The sequence below is a fragment of the Acanthaster planci genome, linkage group LG16 (genome assembly GCF_054643075.1).
Source record: "Acanthaster planci isolate LZ-2023a linkage group LG16, COTS_SCS, whole genome shotgun sequence".
Lineage (NCBI taxonomy): Eukaryota > Metazoa > Echinodermata > Asteroidea > Valvatida > Acanthasteridae > Acanthaster > Acanthaster planci.
Window position 1 is genome coordinate 13,075,127 of NC_141792.1, and position 24,047 is coordinate 13,099,173.

At 39.6% G+C, this 24,047-nt stretch overlaps 2 protein-coding genes across 8 annotated transcripts in view; one reads left to right on the top strand and one right to left on the bottom strand.

Annotated features, from left to right (window-relative positions):
* Positions 1 to 213: 213 nt before the first annotated feature.
* On the bottom strand, positions 214 to 9,359 carry LOC110979049 (tumor necrosis factor receptor superfamily member 1B-like). 6 transcript variants are annotated; one of them, XM_087147462.1, is made up of 9 exons: positions 7,957 to 8,620; positions 7,387 to 7,498; positions 6,059 to 6,199; positions 5,506 to 5,666; positions 4,590 to 4,689; positions 4,046 to 4,196; positions 2,580 to 2,795; positions 2,371 to 2,463; positions 214 to 1,943 (listed from the first exon to the last, which is right to left on the bottom strand). In XM_087147462.1, the coding sequence occupies exons 3-9, from the start codon at positions 6,191 to 6,193 to the stop codon at positions 1,759 to 1,761; spliced, it is 1,041 nt and encodes a 346-aa protein (XP_087003588.1). In that variant the 5' UTR covers positions 6,194 to 6,199; positions 7,387 to 7,498; positions 7,957 to 8,620; the 3' UTR covers positions 214 to 1,758. The 6 variants fall into 6 exon arrangements, with proteins under 6 accessions (XP_087003588.1, XP_022090216.2, XP_022090220.2 ...); XM_022234524.2 differs by lacking the exons at positions 7,387 to 7,498; positions 7,957 to 8,620 and adding an exon at positions 9,141 to 9,359; XM_022234528.2 differs by lacking the exons at positions 7,387 to 7,498; positions 7,957 to 8,620 and adding an exon at positions 8,644 to 8,923 and having other exon boundaries at positions 6,059 to 6,172.
* An 83-nt stretch (positions 9,360 to 9,442) lies between these two features.
* LOC110979048 (uncharacterized) overlaps positions 9,443 to 24,047 on the top strand; it is a 28,160-nt gene continuing 13,555 nt past the window's right edge. The window contains exons 1-13 of one of the 2 annotated variants that reach the window (XM_087147460.1): positions 9,443 to 9,871; positions 11,143 to 11,259; positions 11,529 to 11,615; positions 15,574 to 15,734; positions 15,979 to 16,072; positions 16,463 to 16,604; positions 17,295 to 17,420; positions 17,669 to 17,797; positions 18,297 to 18,335; positions 18,898 to 19,056; positions 19,294 to 19,341; positions 19,565 to 19,654; positions 23,944 to 23,995. In XM_087147460.1, coding sequence (XP_087003586.1) covers positions 9,836 to 9,871; positions 11,143 to 11,259; positions 11,529 to 11,615; positions 15,574 to 15,734; positions 15,979 to 16,072; positions 16,463 to 16,604; positions 17,295 to 17,420; positions 17,669 to 17,797; positions 18,297 to 18,335; positions 18,898 to 19,056; positions 19,294 to 19,341; positions 19,565 to 19,654; positions 23,944 to 23,978 — 1,263 coding nt within the window. In that variant the 5' untranslated portion in view covers positions 9,443 to 9,835 and the 3' untranslated portion in view covers positions 23,979 to 23,995. Of the gene's footprint in view, positions 9,872 to 11,142; positions 11,260 to 11,528; positions 11,616 to 15,573; positions 15,735 to 15,978; positions 16,073 to 16,462; positions 16,605 to 17,294; positions 17,421 to 17,668; positions 17,798 to 18,296; positions 18,336 to 18,897; positions 19,057 to 19,293; positions 19,342 to 19,564; positions 19,655 to 23,943; positions 23,996 to 24,047 lie in introns of those variants that run through there. The other variant, XM_087147459.1, reaches the window with a different exon arrangement.

The window sequence follows — 24,047 nt, forward strand, 5'->3', positions numbered from 1 at the left end:
TAAATGCCCCCCCCCGTCCTTGCAAGTCCTTTCAGACTCGCCAAATAAATCACCTTCATTATTTAATATTAAGCATTGATTTCTATGCTTAACAGTAAATTATTAACTGAATTTATTTTAGGCCGGCTCATTTTATTCTTAGAGGGGTGGACTTGGAGTAGTGTTAATGATGAGCAAAATTTGCAGCTGGTAAGAACAAGACTAGGAAACAACTTATTCTCACAGAAAACATTTATTTCTTATGTTTAGACGGCCCAAGCAAATCCAAAATCATCTGCAACAAAATATAAAAACCACACACAGACTCTGATAAGTACTTTTAAAGCGTAATTTACATCCTCTTATTTCTACTTAACACAACTGAATATTATTATTATTATTATCTTTATTTTACCAGGGATACCCATTCACATTTCTGTGGTCTTCCATGGGGCCCTGGGGAATTAAAATAGATAATAAAAACTAAAGTTTTTTAACTGTATATGTTAAAATATATCTAGAGAAAACACGGTTATAAAGTACATAGAAGAATCCAAAAAAGATATACCAAACTAGTAAAAATAAAATGTGATAAAACAACTTCGTGGTTGGACAGAAAAAAGTACAACATGATACTGATAAAATTATGAAATTAGAATGCGTGAGTGTGGGAACTAGAATGACGTCAAGAGATAAAATTAAATCTCAGAAGCTAAAAGATTTGTTTTCAAAAGTGTTTTAAAATATGAAAGCGATGGTGCCGAACAAATTTCAGTACTCAGTGTGTTCCATATCCGGGTACAATTAATGATTGGACTTTGTTTGTAGCACTCCGTTTTATAAAAATAAAAATAATGGTTGCTTAGCAACAGAGTCCTTGAATTTTTTAAGGTGACATGAAGTACTAATATGCTTCAGCTTAAATTCAATATTTATTCTGAAATACAAAATTTGGTCCATAAATGTGACCTGGCATGACAAAGAGTGTGAAGTCACATTCTGCTCTTTCCTATAAGGGTTCAAAGTCAAATATTGAAGTGAAGGTCAATTTTGGCGTTTTCCTAATATTTGGAAAGAGTAAACCATCTATTCATATTTTTTTCACAGGATGAGATATTTATGTGTTGTTTTAAAGACAACTTAAAGCTTTATGTTAGCAAAAATGAAGACAAGATTTACTAATTCACAATGTCAAGGTATGAAAAATACAGTTACTAATTCCCCGTTATTGCAAGTTTAAAAAATACAAAATAGACTCATTATAGCAGTAATCAAAATATATATAGAAAGTATATACACAATTCTGTATCAACCATACATGTCATAATAAACAGTTAAACGTTTATTTGGACTTTCTTGAGATTGATAAGAATTATCTGTAGTACTGCTTCACCTATTTCTTAAAGCTCCCAACAATCTTTCATTTAATGATCGGACCATCGTCCCTCCATGGTCAGACAAACAACATCTAACATAAAAACCTTTGGCTGTCCGGCACTGTTGGGATAAGCAGGGTTACGTTTTGCAATGCGTTTGCTAGATATGTCTTAGGCAGAGTAGGACCTTATGTCCACTCTCAAAGAAAACATACACATGTATACATGACCAGTTTGTTCTTCAAAAGTGAATGGTCCCATGATGTTACTGAATACATTTAGTGATGAAATAATTGCAGAATAAAAAGTGACAATCCTTTTTTCAAGGAGAAGGCCAATGATGATATTCCAAAGATACAAAATTGAGGCACAAAATACTGACTGAGTCTCAAGAGCTGCCCAGTCAATTTCCTGTTGATTCATGTACTTGGACTTGTTGCTGCCTAGCATTATAGTCAACTGTAGGCAAGTCCATGTAAGTCTTCTTTTTCTTACATTCAATGTACACACAAAAGCCGACAAGGACGACAAGATTCACACATGAAGTACAAGCCAATGCAATGATGTAGCCTGCTGGGTACCAGACACCTGCCACAAAATAAAAGACAGATTACATGAATGCTGTAATAACCACTGAATTCCCTCTTTCTCCAACAAGCAAGGGCACATACGTGACAAAAAACACGGAGCAAGACGTGAACATATGAAGCAAAGTGTGAGATGGAGATAACCTCCCTGCTTTGTGTTGGCCATTGTCTCACTGGAATCTGAGGAACTCTTTTCAGACATCTAAGGGAATGTGTTAGGTAACAATAGTCTAGAGTGTTTAGGGATTGGACATGTTAATGGGGCGGTACCCCTCGGTCTCATTTCTTGCTGGATATAAACCTTAAAGTTTGCGTGGGGGGGGGATTAAAGCAATGCATGCAGTGTATCTCTTTAATGGGGGGAATATCTTCAGGGAAAGTCCCCTGTCAAACTTTGATTAAACGATGAGTTTGTTTAGGAATATTACCTGGTTGCACTTCGTCGTCTGGAAGATTCTCTTGAGTGCTCCTCGGTTCCCCAGAAGGTTGGGTCTGCGTGGGTGTCGTTCCTGTGGTAGATTCTGCATTCAAAACCAACAAGTCTTTGTGTTAGCATGCTTCACCATTTCAGCAAAGCGTGTTTACTTTACCAACTCCAAAAGATATGTAGCCTCAATCCTGCTAGAGAAATCCTTACCAAGTTCTTTTGGTTCTAGGGTGGAGGGCTCCCCAGGCACATTTGATGACAGGTTCATCGGCAAGTCATCATTGAGGCAGATGTTATCATTAATTGAATTTCCAGCCTGGACAGTGCACACTCTGTGTGGCTGGCAGCTGGAGATGCTGTTATCAAATCCTTGAAAGTAACCATCCCTGCATGGCTGACAGGTGAAGCTGACCTCTCCGGTTGATGCTGCGAGGATCAAAAACCACTTGAGAATGCAGCAAGGGGGCGGTATCTCACTATGCTATGCAAATTCCTTACACTCACATTCTGAAATCCTTGAACTGTAGTGTACTTGCAACTAAACGTTTACTTGTCTTATCTTTGTGTGTTTTTTTAATTTAATAAGTAATGTTACAAACCGGGCCAAAATCTACAAGCATTGCTTTCACTGGGTACCCCTCTACAGTATCCTTTCTAAAGTGCATTGTAGTATCATTCAATCATATTTATGTATTTAGTAAAAGTTCTGTTATCGTGTGTGACTATTATGCTGTAGAAAATGAAATAAATCTTGTATCTTGAAATAGTGCCGCTGGTCCGTAGGGTGAATAAAATACAGCAGCTCGTCAGCTTCGTCATACAGCAACTTAGAGTCTCTGCTTGAAGGTGAGGTAGGCTGATAGTACAAGATTTACGCAAGACCAGAAGACAACGACACCGTTAGGGCCGAATCAGCTTTTTAAATTTTCTTCACTTGTGCCATGCAAATCCACTCGTTTTTCTTGTGATGCTTACTATTCCCCGTCCATTCTCCAACTGCTCCAAAACATTTTCTTTTCCTAACATCTCCCCCACTTGTTTATTCTTTAGAACCCACATTTTTATATTGTAATTAAGCATTCTCAAGTGTTTGAGTCATGAATTTCAATCCACTAGAACACCATCCCTGCATGGTGACACATGAAGTTGGAATGGAATCATGTACGTGTTGGTTATCCCATACTCTTCCCCCTGAGTAACTCGATCATACACAGTGTCATGTTCTCACACACACACATGGATTCATTTGCAAGTAGTGACTTGTGCCTCAGACAGATTCTGGCTGATGTATGGTTTGAAATTAACAATATTTTGCACTTGATTGATTCCATTCTGCATTATCAGAAATCAATGCTGTTTGGATGTCAGGAGTCAAAGGAGATGCTTGTTAGAGTTGAATATTTAATGCTGCATTGCTGGTAGCACCTGGCATTTTGAAAACACGTCATTCTATTGTTCTATAAGACTTGAAGCTTTGCACGGTGGAGATAGACAAAAGACAGGACTTACGGTAACACAATGTGGATAGATTTCCATTGGAAGAGGAATGGTTCTGATAAGAGCTGGTGAATGTACATGTATGCTCAATGTTTTGAACCATTCCAAAAGAGATCTATCCACATGGTGTCACCGCAAGCCCTGCCTTTAGTCTATTATTCTGTCTCAACCTTACTAACCAATGGTGTGGGATTCTAGACCTTGGCCAGCAGGGCAGCGTGGCTTAACTCGACACTCCCTCGGAATGGTTTCTCCCTTTGATGGATGAGGATTGAACCAACCCTCTTCACACTCGCATTTAATGTCGGACATTGCTGTACAATTAGCCACCTTCAATGGGTATAAGGTGAAAAAACAATTTCATGATGTCTTTTGCTGAGTTACTGACTAGCATCGGAGCACCACAGCACCCACATATTTGTAACCACTGATTATTTACATATACTTCTGGAAACAACATTTGAACAACGAGTTATTTCAGGCTGGTTTGAGGCAGAGCTCTGCTTGTGATGAAATTGTGCTAAGCATACAAACAATCAAAGGAACCTGGAAAGTTTTTTGGTGAGACAATCAGGGGTAACAACATGCAGCATACAATAGCCAACATGTCACCAGGAGACACAACCCGTGATGTAGCACGCATACACACAAAACACGGCTTTCTAGCAGCTAAAGTTTACATTTCATACATTAATAAAATGATCCTGTTTGCTTGCAGGTTACCTTAACTTGGTGATTACCACAGCTCAAAGAGCAATTGTATGGTTGGCTGCATTTATTTGCTTTGTCCATGTACTGCAGTCCCTCTTTTACAAATTCGCAACTGCAACGAAAGGAAAATTACAGATGCAGTTGAACCTTGTTGATAAGAGCACTGGATTTTTGCTTATAACAAGGAAATTTTTAGGTCACCGTCTTTTGTTAATAATTGTTTTCATTCCTGATAATACAAGGTTCCTGTTATAACAAAGTAATTTACCCAGTCTGAAGGATCTTATTAACGAGGCTTGATTGTACATGGTTCGTTCGTTGTGCAGTAAAGAGAAAGGATTCACAGGATAATGGGTTGAAGCAGCAGCCCAATAAGCCTTTTTTCTTTTCTGCCGATCAGGGGGCAGGTCAGTCTTGGGTGGTGTGGGGAGTTACAGGCAAGGTGGTTTGGGGCAGTGTAAGGAGTAACAGATAGGCCGTGGTTTGGGGCAGTTCAGGGAGTAACAGGTGGGGTGGTTTGGGGCAGTGCAGGGAGTAACAGGCGGGGTGGTTTGGGGCAGTTCAGGGAGTAACAGGCAGGGTGGTTTGGGGCAGTACAGGGAGTAACAGGCAGGGTGGTTTGGGGCAGTACAGGGAGTAACAGGCAGGGTGGTTTGGGGGCAGTACAGGGAGTAACAGGCAGGGTAGTCAAGGGCAGTGCAGGGAGTAACAGGCAGGGTGGTTTGGGGCAGTACAGGGAGTAACAGGCTGGGTGGTTTGGGGCAGTACAGGGAGTAACAGGCAGGGTGGTTTGGGGCAGTACAGGGAGTAACAGGCGGGGTGATTTGGGGCAGTACAGGGAGTAACGGGCAGGGTGGTTTGGAGACAATGCAAGGATTGCTGAGTGGTCTGGGGTAGTATGGAAGATAATGGGTCCTTTAATCTTTACTCTGTAAATTTTGTTGGAGTTCCATTTGGACCACCGCACTGACACAGCTGTTTGGCATATTTTCCAACACCACACAATCCACAGCAACACCATCCTCGATCATCCCGTTTCTCATATCGTCTGTCCTGAATGTGATTGGCATCGAGTATACATAGTTCTCCCTAGAGAAAAATACACGAACAACGTCCACACTGAGTAATTTTCTTGTTTGTTCTTGGATGTGATTGGCATCGAGTAAACATAGTTTTCCCTAGGAAACATACACCTGCACATGAACAACGTCCACACTGATTGACTTTCTTGTTTGAAATATACATAATGAGTGCTTATTAAAATCTTACATTTTGTATCAGTTGATGAACAAAGCTTCCAGTCTTTTCAGCCAGATATGCTCAAGGTGGTTACTGACAAAATACCTCTGTCCTTGAAATAGTTTGATTCATTTATGACCTGACAAATTGCTGATAAGTAGGCCTATTTGTAACTGGTTAATGCTGTGGCACAAGAAAACTTGCAGTGTCATTAAATAAAAGAAATAATAAGAGACTCTAACATCTGGGCCCGGAATGAACTTGCTGCTTGTTGAACGAGGCTTTATGACATGACCGAGAACTTGTGGAAATACTGAGGCATCACTTGTGAGGCTTTTAACTTCTGAACAGTAGGCCTGATGTAGAAAGAGCAACATCAAAATCTAGTCAGACAAGGAAAAAAAATTATTAAATGATTAATGACATGCACATAGCTAATGAATATTAACTGTGACAAATCAATGTTTTGTGTTGTCTACATGTATACACCTGAAAAAATTCCACAATCACTGCATTCAGGGAGGTAGAATATGTAAACAAGTGAGGCACTTTGAAACCCTACACTGAGGTTCAATGACATCTTGTAATATATAGCACAGAGACTTCATGAAAAAACTTCATCTGAATAAGCACAAAGTGAACTTTGTATACTTGTGGCACAGGGCACCTGGTGCAAACAACACGGCATTCAGCAATCACCTCACTGATATCTCTTCACTGTTAAACTTGGCCCGTAGTCCTCACTGGGAGACTGTTTGGTTATGCTCATCCCAACAAACATACCTTAAGCAGCTTTGTCATCAGCTTTGGGCACTGAGAGGGGGGTCACAGGATGACACAAGAAGAACTATGAATATTTGGATGCTTATGCTTTTTGTCAAGGAGAGGAGGGGGAGTTGCTCACTGGGAGGGGGCACTTCAATCCCCCGCCCCCAGCCACAGGCCTGACTGAAGGCAGTACATTTTGTCTCAGCAAAGCTTACAGTAAGACAGTGCTGAGCCTGACATTCCTCCAGAATTTCATCAGGAAAGAGGGATCCTTTCCAAATCTTTCCAGCTTGCCTATCTTTTGTCATGGATGTGCACCCCCTCGAGGCCTCCAAGGAAATGCACCAATCAAATTAACCAGGATGAAATTTTCTTGTCTGGGAATGTTGAACGCTGTAAGAAGAATAATTTAAATGGAATACACACCACGTACATGTACGTTTAGAAGCCTACACTAATTATATTTGTTGGTTAAGAAAAAAGTTTTAAAAGCATAAAACTTAAAAGTGAAAATAGTTTTACAGTACTTTCCAACCAAAGCGCATGTAATATAATCATGGCAATTCTCAATTTAAAATATTTACAGTGACGTTCCATAGGCGTATGGAACTTTTGGTGTCAGGGAGCCAACTTCAAAAGCAAAGTTATGCGGCTTCAGGCTTGTCATTTAACATGATGTTGGGGGAGGAAATTAATATCAAAAGCAATACTGATATGGTCTCGACATCATTGCTTTTACATGTATTTTGCGGTGTTGTTTTTAAGGGTTTTGGTGCTAATATTTACTTTCTTTCGTACTCACCTACAAAGTATTATTTGTAAAAAAAGTCCTTCAGGAGGGCAGTTCCCCCCGGTACCTCACTGTGACATTGGGTAACATTTATTTCCTCTTCATTGTAAACCACAAAGGAATTCTACATACGGATGACACAGATTTTTCCCTGCAGTGTTAAGGCCGGTTCATATTCGCTGCGTATTCACTGTATACACAGCATGAAGTTCTATTAAAAGGTGTCTGAAGTACATGAACGAAAGCACAGTGCGTAATGAAAATGCACGCCCTTGCACGCAGTTTGTGAAAATAATGAATAGTGCGTACGCACCAAATGTATGCGTATTCGGACAAATTAAAAATTTTAAACTTTTTGGTCGGATATGCACACGCAGTTGAGACTTGAGAAAACATGAAAGTATCCGGATCGTGTGACGTCACTTCAGTTTAAATCACGCCCACTGCACAAGTGAACGTGCACTTCTCACAGGGTTACATGCTTTGATAGCCGTTTACATGGAACCGGAAGATAACTTCAGCGATTGTCAAATGAGAGTCTGCAAATAGTGGCATGTCCGCCATTGTGACGAAGTCACTTACGAACCAGATGAACGCATTGATCTCCATTGTATAGACTGGATAGGACGTCACATCCAAAATGTGTCCCACGTATGCGTATTTTCAGGAGGGTAAATAACGAGCGTTGCGAATTTCGTTGCGTGTACTTTCAAATGGAGCTTTTCAAACACCGGTTGAGATTTTTGTGCTTCAATCGTCAGATTTCGAAGAAAAACTGAATTCTGCATTTGGAATGGATAAATTTGCAAAGAATAATGGCTGAGGTGTACGCAGCAGTGAATTACCGGAGACCAACGTCAAGTTTGGAAGAAGGAACAGAAGGAAATGTGAGTCACGCTTATTTAGTTTATAATGCTTAACTTTAAGCCAGTATAGGGCTAGTAAGAAATTTATGACAGTCTATCTAGCCTATCAGCCTTTGTATATGAAACTTTGGTACATTGGAGATCAATGGATAAACGTCAAATGCGGCGTTCACATTACATGCTGCGTGTGTGCAAACGCAGCATGAAACAGCCCTTTACTGCATTAGCCGTATACTCCTCAATATCGACGAAGGAGTGTACATTATGGCCTTGTCGGCCTGTTTACATGTGTAATAATAAGGGCCAATGATTTACGCCCATCGTGCCAACCACAGAGCTACTCGGTATTCCATGCATGGAGGAAGGAGTCTCCATCATGTCCATGCTCCATGTGCCAACTTACCGCAGACAAATTTTGCTGGTCCATGGTCGGATGGTGATGACAGCTCTCAGTTAAGTGTCCGTGAAAGTTCAGGCTAACTACAGTTGAGGCTAACTACAATGTGGAAATCGACTAGTGGTTAATCAAGATGACATCGATCATGTCGATAGAGAAAAACGAACCAAACCGGCCACGGCAGACATTTTACACAGAATCATAATATTCCGATAAAGTACAGGCGACTTACGGAAGTGTAAAAGGGACACTTGCAATTTTTTTCCGAGTTACTATTCTCGCAGTCACGTCACTGTGGTCTTTATCACGCGGCAAAGAGGCAAAAAATGAAATTTACCGTTCGTGCTATCATGATAATGTATCCACCAGAGATTGGTTTGGGAGGGAAATAAGGCTTTTTCTTTAATTGAAAAAAAAGAAAGAAAGAAAGATATCTACTATAATGTCCAAATCACCTTCCCTAAGTCACATGGAATTTGAAAACAAAAACAAAACTTGATGACCTTCACAGCTTTAGCCCAACGAAGTGATCTCTTATGCTCCCTCTCACGAACGCGCCACCCATTGCTGACCATGACCTTTTCCGGATGTCTGACGGCGAGAATCTCGCCGCGGCGAAATGCTATATCTCGTGGCCAAATACTACCTCGCCGCGGTGACCTAATAATCTCGCGGCGACTAATTCTGTGGCAAGTTAGTATTTCGCCGTGACGAGATACATGTAGTAACAAAAATAAATTTATAAGTGGCTCTTATACGCCTCCGTAGTACCTCCTGTCAAAGTTTGCAATCACGGGAATTCCCCAGATCCTAAGTGCTGACGTTTTCTAGAAATTTCTTCCACTGGTTGATTTTGTCATGGAGGTACCTCCATGATTTTGTACACAGTGCTAGCGAAAACAACTATTTATATGAGGCGCCCCGTATATAATATAGGACGAAAGTGAAATAAATTTAAAATGGAACAAAATATTCAAAGGACGAAAGAAGTATATAAAGGACGAAACTTATGTATAAAATACGAAACCAACCTGTATACAGGACAAAAGTGCAATTAAACTGAGGTCATCGACAAAGGGCGCCTCATAGGTGCGGCCGAGGTCGCCGGTCTTTTGCATGCGAAGTTGCCTCGACTGCAAATGCCAACGATAGGTCTGTGAATTGAACCCCAAAATTTGCAAAAAAGAAATCTTCAAACATGGTCAAACTTTCGTTAGTCCTGATGAGTGTTTTGGTAAGTATCGTTGTTTTGTATTGTGGAGTTGTGTCACTTCGCTGTTTTTGATAAAAATGTCATTTTGTGCATACAATTTTCAGACTTACATGACTTAGGCCTACTTTCGGGTGCAGTGTCCCAATTCAAGGAAAATTCTCCGCCAGGCCGAGGCGCAGAAAAAGTACCCCCAGAGATTGTTTCGAAAAGAGGGGTCTGTTTGGGCCAGGAAATGGTGGAATTGTGTCAGTATGGCCCAGGATCATCTCTGTAGATTCAGGGGCACCCATCTGGGGGCAAAGCAGACAAAAATGGGATTGAAAATTAGTCAGAAGAGCCCCAGGAAGGTGAGGGATGTCATTTGAAAAATGGCCGCTGGGAGGGCTTGGCAACATTCACTTTTTGGGGGGTGATTTTGTTTTGGGCGGATAATTAAAAAATTCATTGGTTAACCTACTACAAATTGAAAACCAAATGAAATCTGAAGGACCAAACAACACATTGATTTTTGTTTGAGAGGCCTCAGGGACTTCAGTTGCCTGCCATGGGGCTCCAAACTTGGTTGATTTTACACTTTTTTCAATGGAGCTTGAATTAGTTCAGTGCACCCTATACTAAGGCTGTGTCTGAATCTCTTGTCTAGAGCTAGGTCTAGGACTAATTTGCTCCATTGGAAATGCGGGAAGATGCGTAGACAATAGACCTAGCCGTAGCTCTGGAAGCCCGTTTCGGACACGGCCTAAGTAAACACGTCCGGCTCTTACGAGTATGATATATTAAAGAGGCAGTATACCTGTTATGCCCCAACTATAGCATTAGTCCCAACTATAGTTGGGCCGGCCCAACTACAGCAGAGAGGTCCTGTGTGCTTGTGTCCAGCATGTGCCAAAGTCATATCATTTACAAATGTCATGTCATTTGTCATAGGGCTAGATGAACAGAAGAAGTGCCACATTTTAGATGAATTGTGTCAAGCGTGAGACACATTGACTTGGATAATGTCGAGACATTTCCCACAGACATTGGTCAACAATAGTTGGGCCAGCCCAACTGCAGTACTACAGTTGGGACTGTCCCAACTATAGTTGGGACTTATATGCTATAGTTGGGGCGTAACAGCCATATTACTGTTTTAAAGACAGAGAATCCTAGTTTTCTGAGTTGGTAATTTCTTGTGTGTTAACAAGACCCCTTGCACGGCTTGTCGGAGTTTGCCCAGGCCAAGGACAGGGTGAGTTCAGCTCGAGATTTTACTGCATAATTTTCTTGATTTCAATGTATTGGCATTACAGCCATTTATTGTCGCGATAGTGGAGGACGTTAGCTTGTTTCCCTTCACATCTCCAACCACGCCAACTGAGGAAGAAGGGAATAAAGACCAGAATGAAGGGTTTACGGGACGTACTAATGTAAGTAGATTGTCAAGGATGGCATTACCCCATGGCTAGAACTAAAAAACTCTCCTTTGTCTCACAGGCGGCACATTTGGGAAATTGGGTACCATCAGTAAAGGGGTGAAGCATGAATGGTGTACTCTTCCCGTCAGAAATGTCTACCTGTTCTATTCAGATTTCAATTTGCAAACACAACGTGGTGTTGCTGTAACAGAACTCATGCCCACCAATCATCTGATTGTCATTGTCTTTGGTATAACCCTGTTTTTTATTACTCATCACAGCCATTGAGTACAGACAACCTGAACCAGGCAGCAGATAAGATCAGTAGACGTGAAAAGCGAGCCCCAAAGTTTAAACCTGGCCCAAATGTAAGTAACCTCCCCCTAATACCACAGGATGTGTGAAAAATAACAGTTACCCCCGTTTGCATTATCCTTGATGATGTAGCAAAGGATTCTATCAAGCATTCTTTCAGGGAGATCCCATGATGACCAATTTAATTTCTCTGAGGGGGGATGTCCCCCCCCTAGGGAATCGTGTCCTCCCCTTTGTCCAGGTCCCCCATTTGAAAAATTAAAATGTACACAACCTGCATACAAGCCACAGTTCATTAACCTTTGGTTGCCCCCTGGAAAAAATGTGTACATTTCAGGTGCCCCCTAGAAATTTCACCCTGGTCATAAGTATTTTTCACAAGTCATCCAGCGACCAGTGACGATGGCCTGTTGTTGCAAGGACTGAGCTGATGCGAGAAGGGTTAATGATAAGAAAATGATAGTCACACTTTATATGAAAAGTAGTGTATGACTTTTGAGACCGGAGTAGTGTCTTTCTTGTGAAGATGTGTGAATACTCATGAAATACTCAACTAACTCAACATGACCAGTTTGTAAACATCTTGTGTTGCCACATTTGTATTCATGAGTGCATTGCAGTGATACGAAATGTAGGGTATATACATTTATTTGTGTATGTCCCTGTTAACAAGTGTTACCACAAATTCTTAAATTTCTCAACACCGTTTGGAATGACAGAGATCTAGAAAGTCAACTGAGATCAGCTTTTTGAAAGGTACTGCACTGTGAGTTCTCCAGCTTTTCCACCACAGTTGGTGTGTTAATTTCTTTGTTTGGATATCTTTGTGCATTTTGTTCACCTGACCTACATTTTAAACCGTTCCCATGGGCGCCATATTCTTTATTTTCAACCAGTGTGTAGCACGCCTTACCATCCTGTGCCTCCCTCTCCTCTCCCTCTCCCTCTGGCCTTTCCAGTAGTTGGATGTGCTGTAATCAGGGTTTGCAGTTTAAACTTCAAAGAAATTTTGCATGGAAGGTTGAAACATTGTTTGAAATTAGTAGAATACTTTTATTTCCATTCAGTTTTATATAAAGGTCATATATCCATCCATATGTGTTTATTAAAAACAGCACAAATATGCACGAATGCCAAGAGTCACTCTTGTACATGTGTATTCTACATGAAACACAAGTAGGTTGCCAGCACAAATTGACCCAGGGTCTTTGTGCAGTCCTCATCGCTACAGTTGGTTTACTGCACAATTATGCACATGAAAAAAGTAAGGCACAGTTGTTGGATCCGATATTCTTGTGAGGCATATAGTTAGTTCAGTGCACGATATGGCACAGCTTTGTATCTTCGTAGGGCTTGCCAACTGGCCCAAAGAGTGACTTCAGCATAGGAGGGTACTAACAAACCGTGCATAAAAACCCATCTTAATCTAATTATAATTTTGGGCAGTCTTAGCAACCGTAAACACAACTTAGTCACTTAATGTATCCTTAAATAATTTGCATAGAAGACAGATGTCACTTTTGACCCATGGTGTAGCATTCATGGTGGCACTGGGCTAATCTACTGTGTCCACACTCCACACACTGGTTCAGCCACACAACTGCACAAGCCTTTCAGTTCACATGACTAATTGTTTCACTAGACTTTTTTATGAGTCAAAGGTCAGTCTGGCCTGTTTTTGTCACTGCTGAGGGGGTTCTCACATGTATGCACAAGGTGGCAGCCCCAAAACGTTTGTTTTTTTGGTCCATGCATGACTTCTTTTCAAAATCTTTTTAGAAATTGACTTTCCTCATTTGGACACCCTGCTATTTAGTGGTGCATTTTGATCATTAAACTGTTTGAGGGCAATATACTGTGCATGATTGGCTAGAAACAGTGTGCATGTGTGAATGTGCCGATAGGGGCATTTTGCTGGGCAAATTTAACTATTCTTTTCCCGTGTAGGTGTTCCTTTTAATTTGTGTTGTTTGAAATACAATCAGATTTTATGTATGCGACCTGTCACCACAATTTGAGCAGAGAGTCAGAATTTTCAACATTGAAATATTATTTTTTTTTAATTCAGCAGAAAGAGAACTTTCCAATGGTATGTACATGGAACACTTAGGGTATAAGTGTGACATGATACTGGCAGCTTTGCGTCTTCGTTTGTGACATTGTTTCAACATTTCACACTAGGCATGAATAACGCTATTGTCAAAATTGATGAGAAAATGACATCTTTAAATAAATAACTGATCCTGCAAAAAAAAATTGGAATTAAATCAAAGGGCTATTCTGGCTAAATATTACAAACCCCAAAACTGACCTCCACTTTAATCCATGCAATTTGACTTTGAACTGTTGAAATAAGAAAGAGCAGAAAGCAACTTTATGCTCTTGTTGTGGTAGTGGCATGGGTTACATATACATCTTAAATCTCCTCTCAGTTTTATTTGGTTATCTACAGGGACATTACGTTCCCTTTGACATGTATGCTGCATTTGCATGAGTGTTTATTTGCAACAAGTGGATGATGTGGCTTTTCTCATATAGCTTCAGGATTTATTGTTTGATAAGGATGTTCAACATTAAATAATCCAAAATGACATGTACAGGTACATGTATGTCAAGGGTATGGTGGAGTTTATGATACTGAGAATCAAATCTCAGCATTGTAATTGAGGTTCGTATTTGGAGAAAATGAATATTGAGTTCTAAATACATGTAAAAATGCATCTTTGTTTTTGAATTATTTATACTGAGCACTTTTTATCACAATGTGAAATGCTGGGATTAAGTCATTTTGGTGAGTTGAACATTGCATTCCATTCACTTCTTCGTTTTCAAATCCTGTTGATAGATACATGTTGGGAACTACATATACATGTACATGTAATTGTATTGCTTGCTCACCCTTGTAATAAATCCTTTGGTAACAAGTGAAATAGTGGATAAACTAGACGTTTGTTTGTGCAAGTTTAAATTTCGCGAGTACAGTGTAATTTGATTTAGATGGTTTGTTTTCATTGTGATTTTAAGTAAGTTGTGATTAGTGTGAATTTTCAGTGAGTTGATTTACAGGATTTCTGTATATAGTTAATATAGATGGAATTTCAGGCTATTCATGGTGGACGACAGCAATAATGGAAACGTTTGCGGTAGCACCATGTGAAGGAATATGTATCACATACTCATAAGAGATATATTCCTCCACATAGTACTACCGCAAACCTTTATACTCAATATACATGTATTTATGCATTTGCTGTCAGTCAGCTCGCAGCACTAATGACTAAAACTTGAATCTATAACAGGAATTAACATCTCCAAGAAATAAAACTAAACACTGTGATGAAGACGAGCAATTCACGATAGTGCGCCTCCAAGAGTTGGAAACGTGTTAGCCAATCAGAACGTGCGAAATTTGTCGAAATTTCGCACGTTGTGATTGGCCAACGCGTTGCAAACTCTTGGAGGCGCACTGTTGTGAAATGCCCGTATTATCAACACACATGTACTGATGGAAGATTTGAACTAACCAGATGACCTTGACAGACTTGACATATTTTGGTGATGTGTGGAAGACATTGGCAGTTGTAAAAAGAAGGTTATTCAAATGTTTACATCAGATGACTTCTTACAAGATCTTGGAAGGGAGTGCTTTAGGCCTTTTCACACTAGACAAATCTCGGGGTTGATCCAGGGTTGAAAACTGTGACAATTCACCCTGCGCCAAATCCTGTGTCAGGATAAAGAATTTCCAACCTGGATTGAAAATTTTTCCTGCTCATTTCCAGGTTGAACTCATTCCGATAAGTTCGGTTTACACAAAACAAATATGAAACAATACCAGATAGAATGTTGGATTGAAAAGTCTGATTTTCAACCCAGGGCGGTCATGGGTTAGCCCAGGGTTGAGTTCAACTCGGGTTGAGAGGCTTTCGTGTGAATAAGCCTTCATTGACACTGATGAAATGATTGTCTGTCATTTGCTAATGCAAAGAAAATGTCTTTGTTTTCATTTAGGGAGACCCTTGCATATTGAGTGATACTAGTGCTGACTTTACTTATCATTTCACTGACCCTTCAACTGGTCGCCTCTGTGAATGTGACTTATGTAAACGTGGGGAAATCTTTAAAAGGGATTGCACATGCAACCAAGATTCACAGGAAAATCAACACACAGAGTGAGTGTCATGTTCTCCATATATTGGAATTTGTCATCATTTTGTGTTCATGTTTTGTATTTTCTATTTATTGGTAAACAAAGCGACACTCAAACTCACAAACCAGGTGAATGGCCAAATTTGCCTGCCCACTGAAAATGTTCCTGTGTTTAATTTAACCTTTCTATTCTATGCTGCATATAAGGGTTAGATGTTTAGTATAAACATAAGTAAGGTGAATACTTTATACCATTTTTTTCCTTAGTTGTGATTTGGTACGCACTGGACAAATAATGCAAGCGCGGAACAAATGCAAGTTAGCATATAACTGCACTGTCTGCAATTACCCATGGATTGTGGTTAGTTTAATTCATTTCATCAGCATTTAAACTTTGTTAAGCTGAAGAGGTTTTTCACGTGACGTAACAGGACGGGTGAAAGCATCTCAGGAAGGGTACCATGTCCCCAGAGGTGCGTGCACTTTGGAATCTGTGTATTTCTATTGGCAGTTTCATTGACACCAGAATGTTGAGAGACTTTGGAGGGGCGCACATTGCAGCGGACATCTTTGTAAATTGGATGCTGACCTTTGGAATCGTGCGACTGAAAATCCTCTTCTGCTTTTGGATCTTACATTTACATGTCCGTTTAACCACAATTGATTGTTCATAATTTGCTTTAATGTGAAGCATATCTTAGTATTGATTTTAAAGATCTTTCCTCACACTTGTTCCACTGTCTTTCTGTAGGATGAGCATGATGGGTATGAAGAATGCAATCCAGCTGGTCCTGACATTACTTGTACATGTGGACCAGATGGGTACTTGGTAACTCGTAATGATTGTCGGCCGGTGCCTCGTTGCAGTAAGGATCATGAACCAATATCTGGAGGTAGGATGGTGTGTGTAAAAGTGCAGTAAAATAACAATACAGTCATTTCAAAAGCACCTTTTGTTAGGAATACAAAGTGCCCTGAGGACGATAAAAAGTTAAAAGAATAATAAAAAATAACAGAAATCTTAATTTGAGCAAAAACTCAACACTAGATTCACACTTTTGAGGCTCCCTTATTTTCAAAATGCTGCCGTATGGTAGATCCACACCCCAAAAGGAGGAGGTAAAAATCAATTTTATAAATTGAAGTTGCAAAGTAACAATGTGCAGAGTTAATAACCAAAACCAGCCACACAAAGAGTCGTGCAGTCAAAATCCATGTCACTTTGCACTTCATGTGTTCAGGCAGCAAGCTTTATTATTAAAGACCATGGGTTCCACAGTGGTGGTCCATAAACGATCATCTTTGCTGTCTTCAACTTCTGAATCAATCTTGCGACAGCTTTAGAGCCTTGAAGCTTTCAGTGTCAAATGTCAGAGCAAACCTCTTTCACACCATAAACCTATGATAACCCATCAGAGTATTTTCCATTATTTATTGTATTCAGTCATTTTAAAGATTGCTTCAGTTAACGATGCAGTCATCGTTATAGTTTCTGCAAATCCCCGGGCTTACAGTGAAACAGATTGAAAACCTCTTTGATACCATGATTGCAAAGGAACATCTTTTTACTGTTTAAATCTTAGGTGGTGAGCATGGTACAGAAATGCGGTGTTCACCGTGTGAAGAAGGTTATCATCAACCAGAAAGCAACACCACAAACAAGTGCCGAAGAATTGACCCAGAGGAGCGTGGAACTGCAACCCTTGATGGTGAGTCCAAGAACATTGAAAAGCAACTGCTATATTTTTAGCTGAATGCAGTACACCTCAGGCTTTCATACAAGTGGAAATTCTTCAGAAACGAATGAAGTAATTGGCATAAGTGAACCTTTTATACTGGCAAAAGACATTGTAATTCCAAAATATTTGTATTTAGCAGCTATTTTAACAAAGAGCATGATGTTTCACGAAATTAACATGAGTAGAACTTTAACAGGAGAAATCCACTTTATTAAAAGTAACTGATAAAGGAAGTGACGTACCAGGAGAGGGAACAGCAGAGATGTCCACTCTGCAACCAGTCTCCAGTGCAACGCAGAGTCTGGCTACTAATGTAACCTTGACTGCCAACAAAATGTCCACAACAGGTGAATTTAATTATAATGATATCAAGTAAGATATATAAAATTATAAACAGACAATAAAAAGGGACTTCGAAAGTCAGCCATTTGCCAAGAGATGGTTCGACAGATTGTATAAGTAATGCTGATTGAGTGAGACTTTTATTGTAAATCTATGAGTTCACTCTGTTAACTTTGACCTGGATAGGTGGAAATGTTGTGAAAGAATCAGCAAGAAGAAAATGTGTTTGGTTTTGTTTGGAGCAACTGTCATGAAACTTTGGCCTACCACAATACTTATCACTCTGCTTACTGCCATTGGTGGGGGCCAGTGCTAATTATCAGTGGCAGCTTTATCATGGTCACTGAACTGCCCTTTATGTTCCAGCCCGGTTTCACAATTATATTAGGAATTTGTGAAAAGTCTCATATCCTGTAGACATCTTGAAATCTCACAAAATAACACTGTTACATTTGACTAAAATGTCCAAATGAGTTAAAATAAATTTTTCGTTTTTTTTTTCAGTTGGTGTGCAAGACTTCAACACTGAACTTCCTGATGAAAGTAATAGATATTTGTACACTTGTAGTAGTTTTAAAAAACTTTGCCGATATTTAGCTGGGGTTATCTCTCTGGCCACTATCAAAGCAAACAAATGCTGTCTGCATGTTAGTGTACCCAGTGAATCTTAGAGGCTTTTGTTTGGGAAACTAGTATATATAACTAGTACATGTCTATCTTTTTATAGCATGTTGTCACTGCATGCACACTGGAGAGGAGACTACAGGTTTTGCTCAAGCATTGTGGCTTAAACAGCCATTATAGACTCTTAACCTGCCTCCATATGAGGGCTAGCATACAAAGTGGGTACACCCCAGTTTAAGTTGTGAAGAGTGCATCAAACTATTTTTACTGTTGTGCCTACGTTGTGGAGAATTACACACTCTTGTGGCTGCTTGACAGAAAGATCACAAAAGTTTCAACCAGTAATTTTGCATTTTTGTCATATCAAGGCGGGATTGTTCTGTGTCTTTGGAGGAGTACTTGGCTATGCAAATAGCATGCAACTAATAAAGTAAATTGCATGTTTTTTTGAAGTGGATTATATCTACTTGTATTTTTTCAGATGTAACAACGACAACTACAGGCGAACAGGCAAAACATTGCATGACATGGGAGGCTGTCCTTGTTGGAGTAGCCGCCTTGGCTATTGGCGTTGGTCTTGGAGGAGCTGCTGTCTATATTTACATTAAGAAGCCTTACCATCTTGAACCCTTAGTTTCAGGTAAGTATATGCAGAAACATACCGAGTTCGAAAAATCACTGAGGGAACTGTGATGTTCTTCACTGAAAGGTTCATAATGGACACAAAAAGGTTACCCGCCGGTAATCAAATGTAACAGATCAGAAACCAGATCCAGATTGCCAAGTCATTCTACATTGGTTCACTGACACTAGAACCTAAAAAAAAATGGTTAATTCACTTGAATAATTTTTTTGCATTTCCGTTTTGAAACTGTAGAAGAGGGAACTTTAGGCACAAAGAATGTAGAATCTTCCATGGAACTAGGTAAGTACAGGAAAATTTGAAAAAGTAATTTAAAGACAACAAAACTGATTCTACATACAGGGGCAGTTTATGTGTTGGTTGAAAGAGGCTCAAATTTATGTTGCAACTTGGTCACAAATGTACATTTCAAGGAGTTCTGAAAGTTTACCGAATGGATGCATTTAAACTGAATAGATGCTCTACCTGCAAAATACAAGAGATAAACCTTCTCATGTGTATTTAGGAAATTTCCGTGGAGGGACTGATGAAGAACCAAATGAAGCTTGTCATCTAAATCCATCACCTGACAGCAAAGTTGTTAGGAACCACCATGGTAAGTGCACTTTTGGATTAAAAAATCTTCTGTTTTGAGCTCTTGTGCTCAGGTTTTGAAGAAAAGATAATCTCAAGCAATTCTCTGAAGGGATGAAAAGCCCAATTTGTTGTCTAAAAATGAAAAGATAACATATAAGAAAGTTTAAAGTCCAATAAAGTACCGCATTGTTTTTTGTTGGATTGAATATGTGTCAATAGTCCCAACTACACTTTTTTAATTAAGAAAAGTTGGTGATGAATGTTGAAGTCTATTTTATTTGGGACTTGTAACTCATGCCAGATTCTCCATTATTAAGAATTCAATGTAGGGAATGCATAGCACCTGTAGATCTACTTAACACAGAATGGGTCAGTGGTTATTGTTCTGGGCTGAATACCTCAATCAAGCCTACCGGTCTTGAGATTCCTAACCCTTGTAATTCTTGTAATTGTAATGTTCAGCTCTTAAGTGTTCTTTTATTGTACTTTAATTGGATCTTTCTGAATGGGGTAAATACCTATTGTGTAAATAGTGGGTATATAAGGATTAGCATGCCTAGTTTCGGTAGAGTGCCACATTGACACGGTGGGAAGTGGTGGTGTTTGGACGGCCTGGCAACGGTGACTCTGATGGCCACAGACTACCGGACAGCTAGCTACCGCAGGAGCTACACTGAATCCTTCCAGCATCCACCGCCACCACATACCCACCATTCGTGTCAATTAATTACTTATATCTGTACACTTCCTCAAATTGGCGAAGACCAGGGGCTTTTACGTCCGGCACTCTCGAGCTTCCTGTAAGTTAACCTTTGTTCAATTGTTTGCATGGCTTTATTTTGTTGCATTTTTGCATGCTTTCCTTATGTTTAATTGAGTTGATGCAATCAAAAGTTTCATTTTGCTAAGTGGGTGTTTGTTGTTTTTTTTTTGGTTTCCAACACGCAGGGTTTTCGGGCTTGGGCTCAGCTCAGATTTGAGGAAGGCAATCCATCGACACTAATTTGTTTTTTTTTGTTTGTTTTTTTTTCTTCTTTTTGGATTTGTATATAAGTTACAATTTGTTTAATTTTGTCCATCATTATTACGTTTCAATTGATTTTGCTTTTTGCAGTTGCAAAAGCTTGTTCATTTCGTTTCGCAATCCATTCATGTTCGTTTATTTTTCCGCTTATTTTGAAGATTATATGTTCTGAAGATTTCTGTTAAAGCTTCACAGAATTAAAACTACACTTGTAATTTTGTTCTGAACTCTTGGTTTGCTTTGTCAAGTTGTTATTAATGTCTTGCTTGGGCAACTTCCAACCACGCCATCCCACAATTCACATTCCATCTGTGACATTTTGGGGGCTCGTCCGGGAATTTCATTAAATTCCCCCCATTTAAAAGGGAATTAAGATGGTTGGTTCGGAAAGGGGCACAGCTTGATATTGATAGCAATTTTTGATACATTTTGATCTTCATGTATGGGGTTTGTATAGCTATTCTATTTGTCATCCAGCTCTCGGTAGTTCATCCTGTCATTGCAAATAAAATGGAGTTTCAAAAATATTTAGAAATGGGCAAGGAACTACACTTAGAAGATAAGGAACTCATAGAGTTTGCTAGAGCTAGACAGGCAGAGGCTAAGGAAGAAAGACGGCTGATTAGGGAAGAAAATCAAGAACAACGTGAACATGAGAAAAAAAATTGGTGATCACATAGTACCAGTGTTGAGAGATACTGGATGTAGTACAGTAGTAGTGAAACGTACTCTAGTTGGGGATAATAAATACACAGGTAGAACTCAAAGATGTGTTCTGTTAGATGGAACCGTGAGAAATGTACCAGTAGCCAAAGTGTCGTTAGATACGCCATATTATGTGGGAGAAGTTGAAGCTATGGTGATGGAGAATCCATTGTATGGTATTATAATTGGTAATGTAAATGGAGCTAAGGGTCCAAACCATCCAGTCATTGACTGGTCTCCTAAATCAGATGAGACAGTAAGTAAGTCAGTATCACAGGCGAGTGCAGTAGAGACTCGTGGCTCAAAAGCTAAGTTGGCAAAACCACTAACTCCATTGAAAGTAAGTGAGGTGACACATATATCCGAATCTAGGGCAGATTTGATTAAGGCCCAGAAAGAAGATACTACTTTGACTAAATTGTTCGAGTTGGCTAATAAAGGTGAAAGGTCCGTAAATGGTAAAGGAATGGAGACTGGATACGTTGTCAGAAATAATCTCTTGTTTAGAGAATATCAGTCACCACAAGTGCAACATGGTAAAGTTTTTAAACAACTTGTTGTACCAAGAGGTTATCGCGAGAAGGTTTTGAAGTTGGCACACAGATTCACCATTTGCAGGACATCTTAAAGTTAAACAGACCTCTGATAGAATATTAGCCAATTTCTTCTGGCCAGCGGTACAAGCTGATGTTAGACGGTATTGCCAGTCATGCGACATATGCCAAAGAACTGTGAGTAAGGGTAGAGTAACCAAAGTTCCTTTAGGTGAAATGCCTTTAATTGATACTCCATTCAAAAGAGTAGCTGTGGACATAGTAGGTCCCATACAACCAATCACTGAGCGAGGAAATAGGTATATCTTAACTTTGGTAGATTATGCCACTCGTTACCCAGAGGCCATTGCACTTCGTAGTATAGAAACAGAGCGAGTAGCAGAAGCACTCTTGGAGATATTTTGTAGAGTCGGGGTTCCAGATGAGATACTGACCGATCGAGGATCACAATTTACCTCATGTGTAATGAAAGAAGTAGGAAGGTTGTTGTCTATTAAGCAATTGGTAACCTCCCCATTGTGACAGGTCACTTTTTATGTTAGTTGCCCAGCGCCCTCAGTTGGCTGTGCCAAGTCAGCTGTTTTGTGAGTTCATTCTGTGACCCCCTCTAGGACCTTGTGAGTTCATTTAGTGACCCCCTCTAGGCACCTGTGTAGCACATTGTCCTTTGTTTCATTTGCACACTGAGTCTTCAGCCAGTAAACACTAAGAGCTCACCCTGCTAAAAACTACATCAATCATCAAGTTCTTCAGAAGTTTGGGATAGCCAAGGCTGGGGTAAGTTTATTATATTGTACATGTATAAAGATTTGTTATTAGAGGAAGAGCTATTTAAGGAATGTACTTTTCTTCAGTAGGTTGACCTTGTAAATGTATCAATTCTTGGGTTGTGTGCGGTGTAGACCAACTGCACCCACTGGAGAAAACTTCCAAGTCTGACTGAATTGTTGAGACTCCTCTTGCACATACTATTCAGACTCTAATCGTGCTTGTGTCAATTAAATATCATCCCATTCAATCATTTATTTTATTCATTATTTTGATTTGATTGTGGAGTTAAGTTCCCCTTTTATTGAGGATTTAAATTAAGATTATTTCAGCTTGTTTCTAGTACAACTTTACCCTTTTCCTTATCTTTGTGCTTTATGTAGCGATTAGAGTGTACATGTATCTCATTTTGTTAGGTTTTATATGAAGTTGGAATGTCTTATTTTCTCTAGACATGTGTCTCTTTGCTTTGAGGTCTAGGGCAGCTCTCTTCCATGCATGTACATGTACACTGTACTGGTGTGTTATATAGGCTAGTAGGTGCATAACTAATGAGAGCCACATTCCAGGAACTGAGCCTACTGGTCACACTGCTAGAAGGGCTGGAGTGAATAGTTCATTGCCCTTTAAGTATGCCCATTGTTTATTGGACACATGTTAACATTAGACTTGCACCAGCCCCACTACTATTATTACATGTAGAGGCCTCTAATTCTAGTTACCACTATTACTTTTAGCTGTATCAGTTTCTTATTAGTTTAAGGTTGGCTTATTCCTTGTGTGTATTTGTTTTTGGTTACTGATAGCATTCTATAGTTGGTAATTTCATGTAAAATCTTTGGAATGTAATAGTTGATGGACTAGGTCAAGTCTATGCATTGCATTTCTTAGCCTACAGGCCAGTGCTGAGTGTTGTTTACCTTTTAGATTAAGTAGATGACTGCCTGGGCTAGCAAGCTTAGACACTCATGTGCCTTGCTTTCCCTTGTGTATAATAGTTGTGTAATAGGAATTGATATCTTGTGTCTTTTAATGTAAGCTTCTTGCTGTAAATGGGTAAATTCCAATGCAGAGGTGTACAGAAAGCAGACCAGATTTATGTTGCAGTTTTGCCAGAGTTTATATTTGTATTTATGTTTAAGCACAATTTGCCCAAGCAGTTTGCTTTGACATAATTATGTGAACTGCTAGTTTCTCCATATTGTGCGTTGTTATTTCAGGGCATATTTTTAATTTCTTTTGTTTTATATCTTTCAGGGTCTTCTTTTCCTGCAATGCAGCAACACCATTAAAAGAACCAGTAAATGTACACCATCCTTGTCGTGCATTTTCTTGTGTCACATTTTGGCGTCGTAGACAGG

Bases quoted from the DNA above. Each gene is read 5' to 3' on its own strand.
- LOC110979049 (XM_022234524.2), bottom strand. From the start codon at position 9,212: ATGGTCAGCAATGGGTGGCGCGTTCGTGAGAGGGAGCATAAGAGATCA. The intron at 6,200-9,140 runs GTCATCAAGTTT...TTGTCTGACTAG, and splicing joins GTTGGGCTAAAGCTGTGAAG to ATTTTGATGTTGCTCTTTCT. The intron at 1,944-2,370 runs GTAATATTCCTA...ATTTTGTGGCAG, and splicing joins AGACGACGAAGTGCAACCAG to GTGTCTGGTACCCAGCAGGC.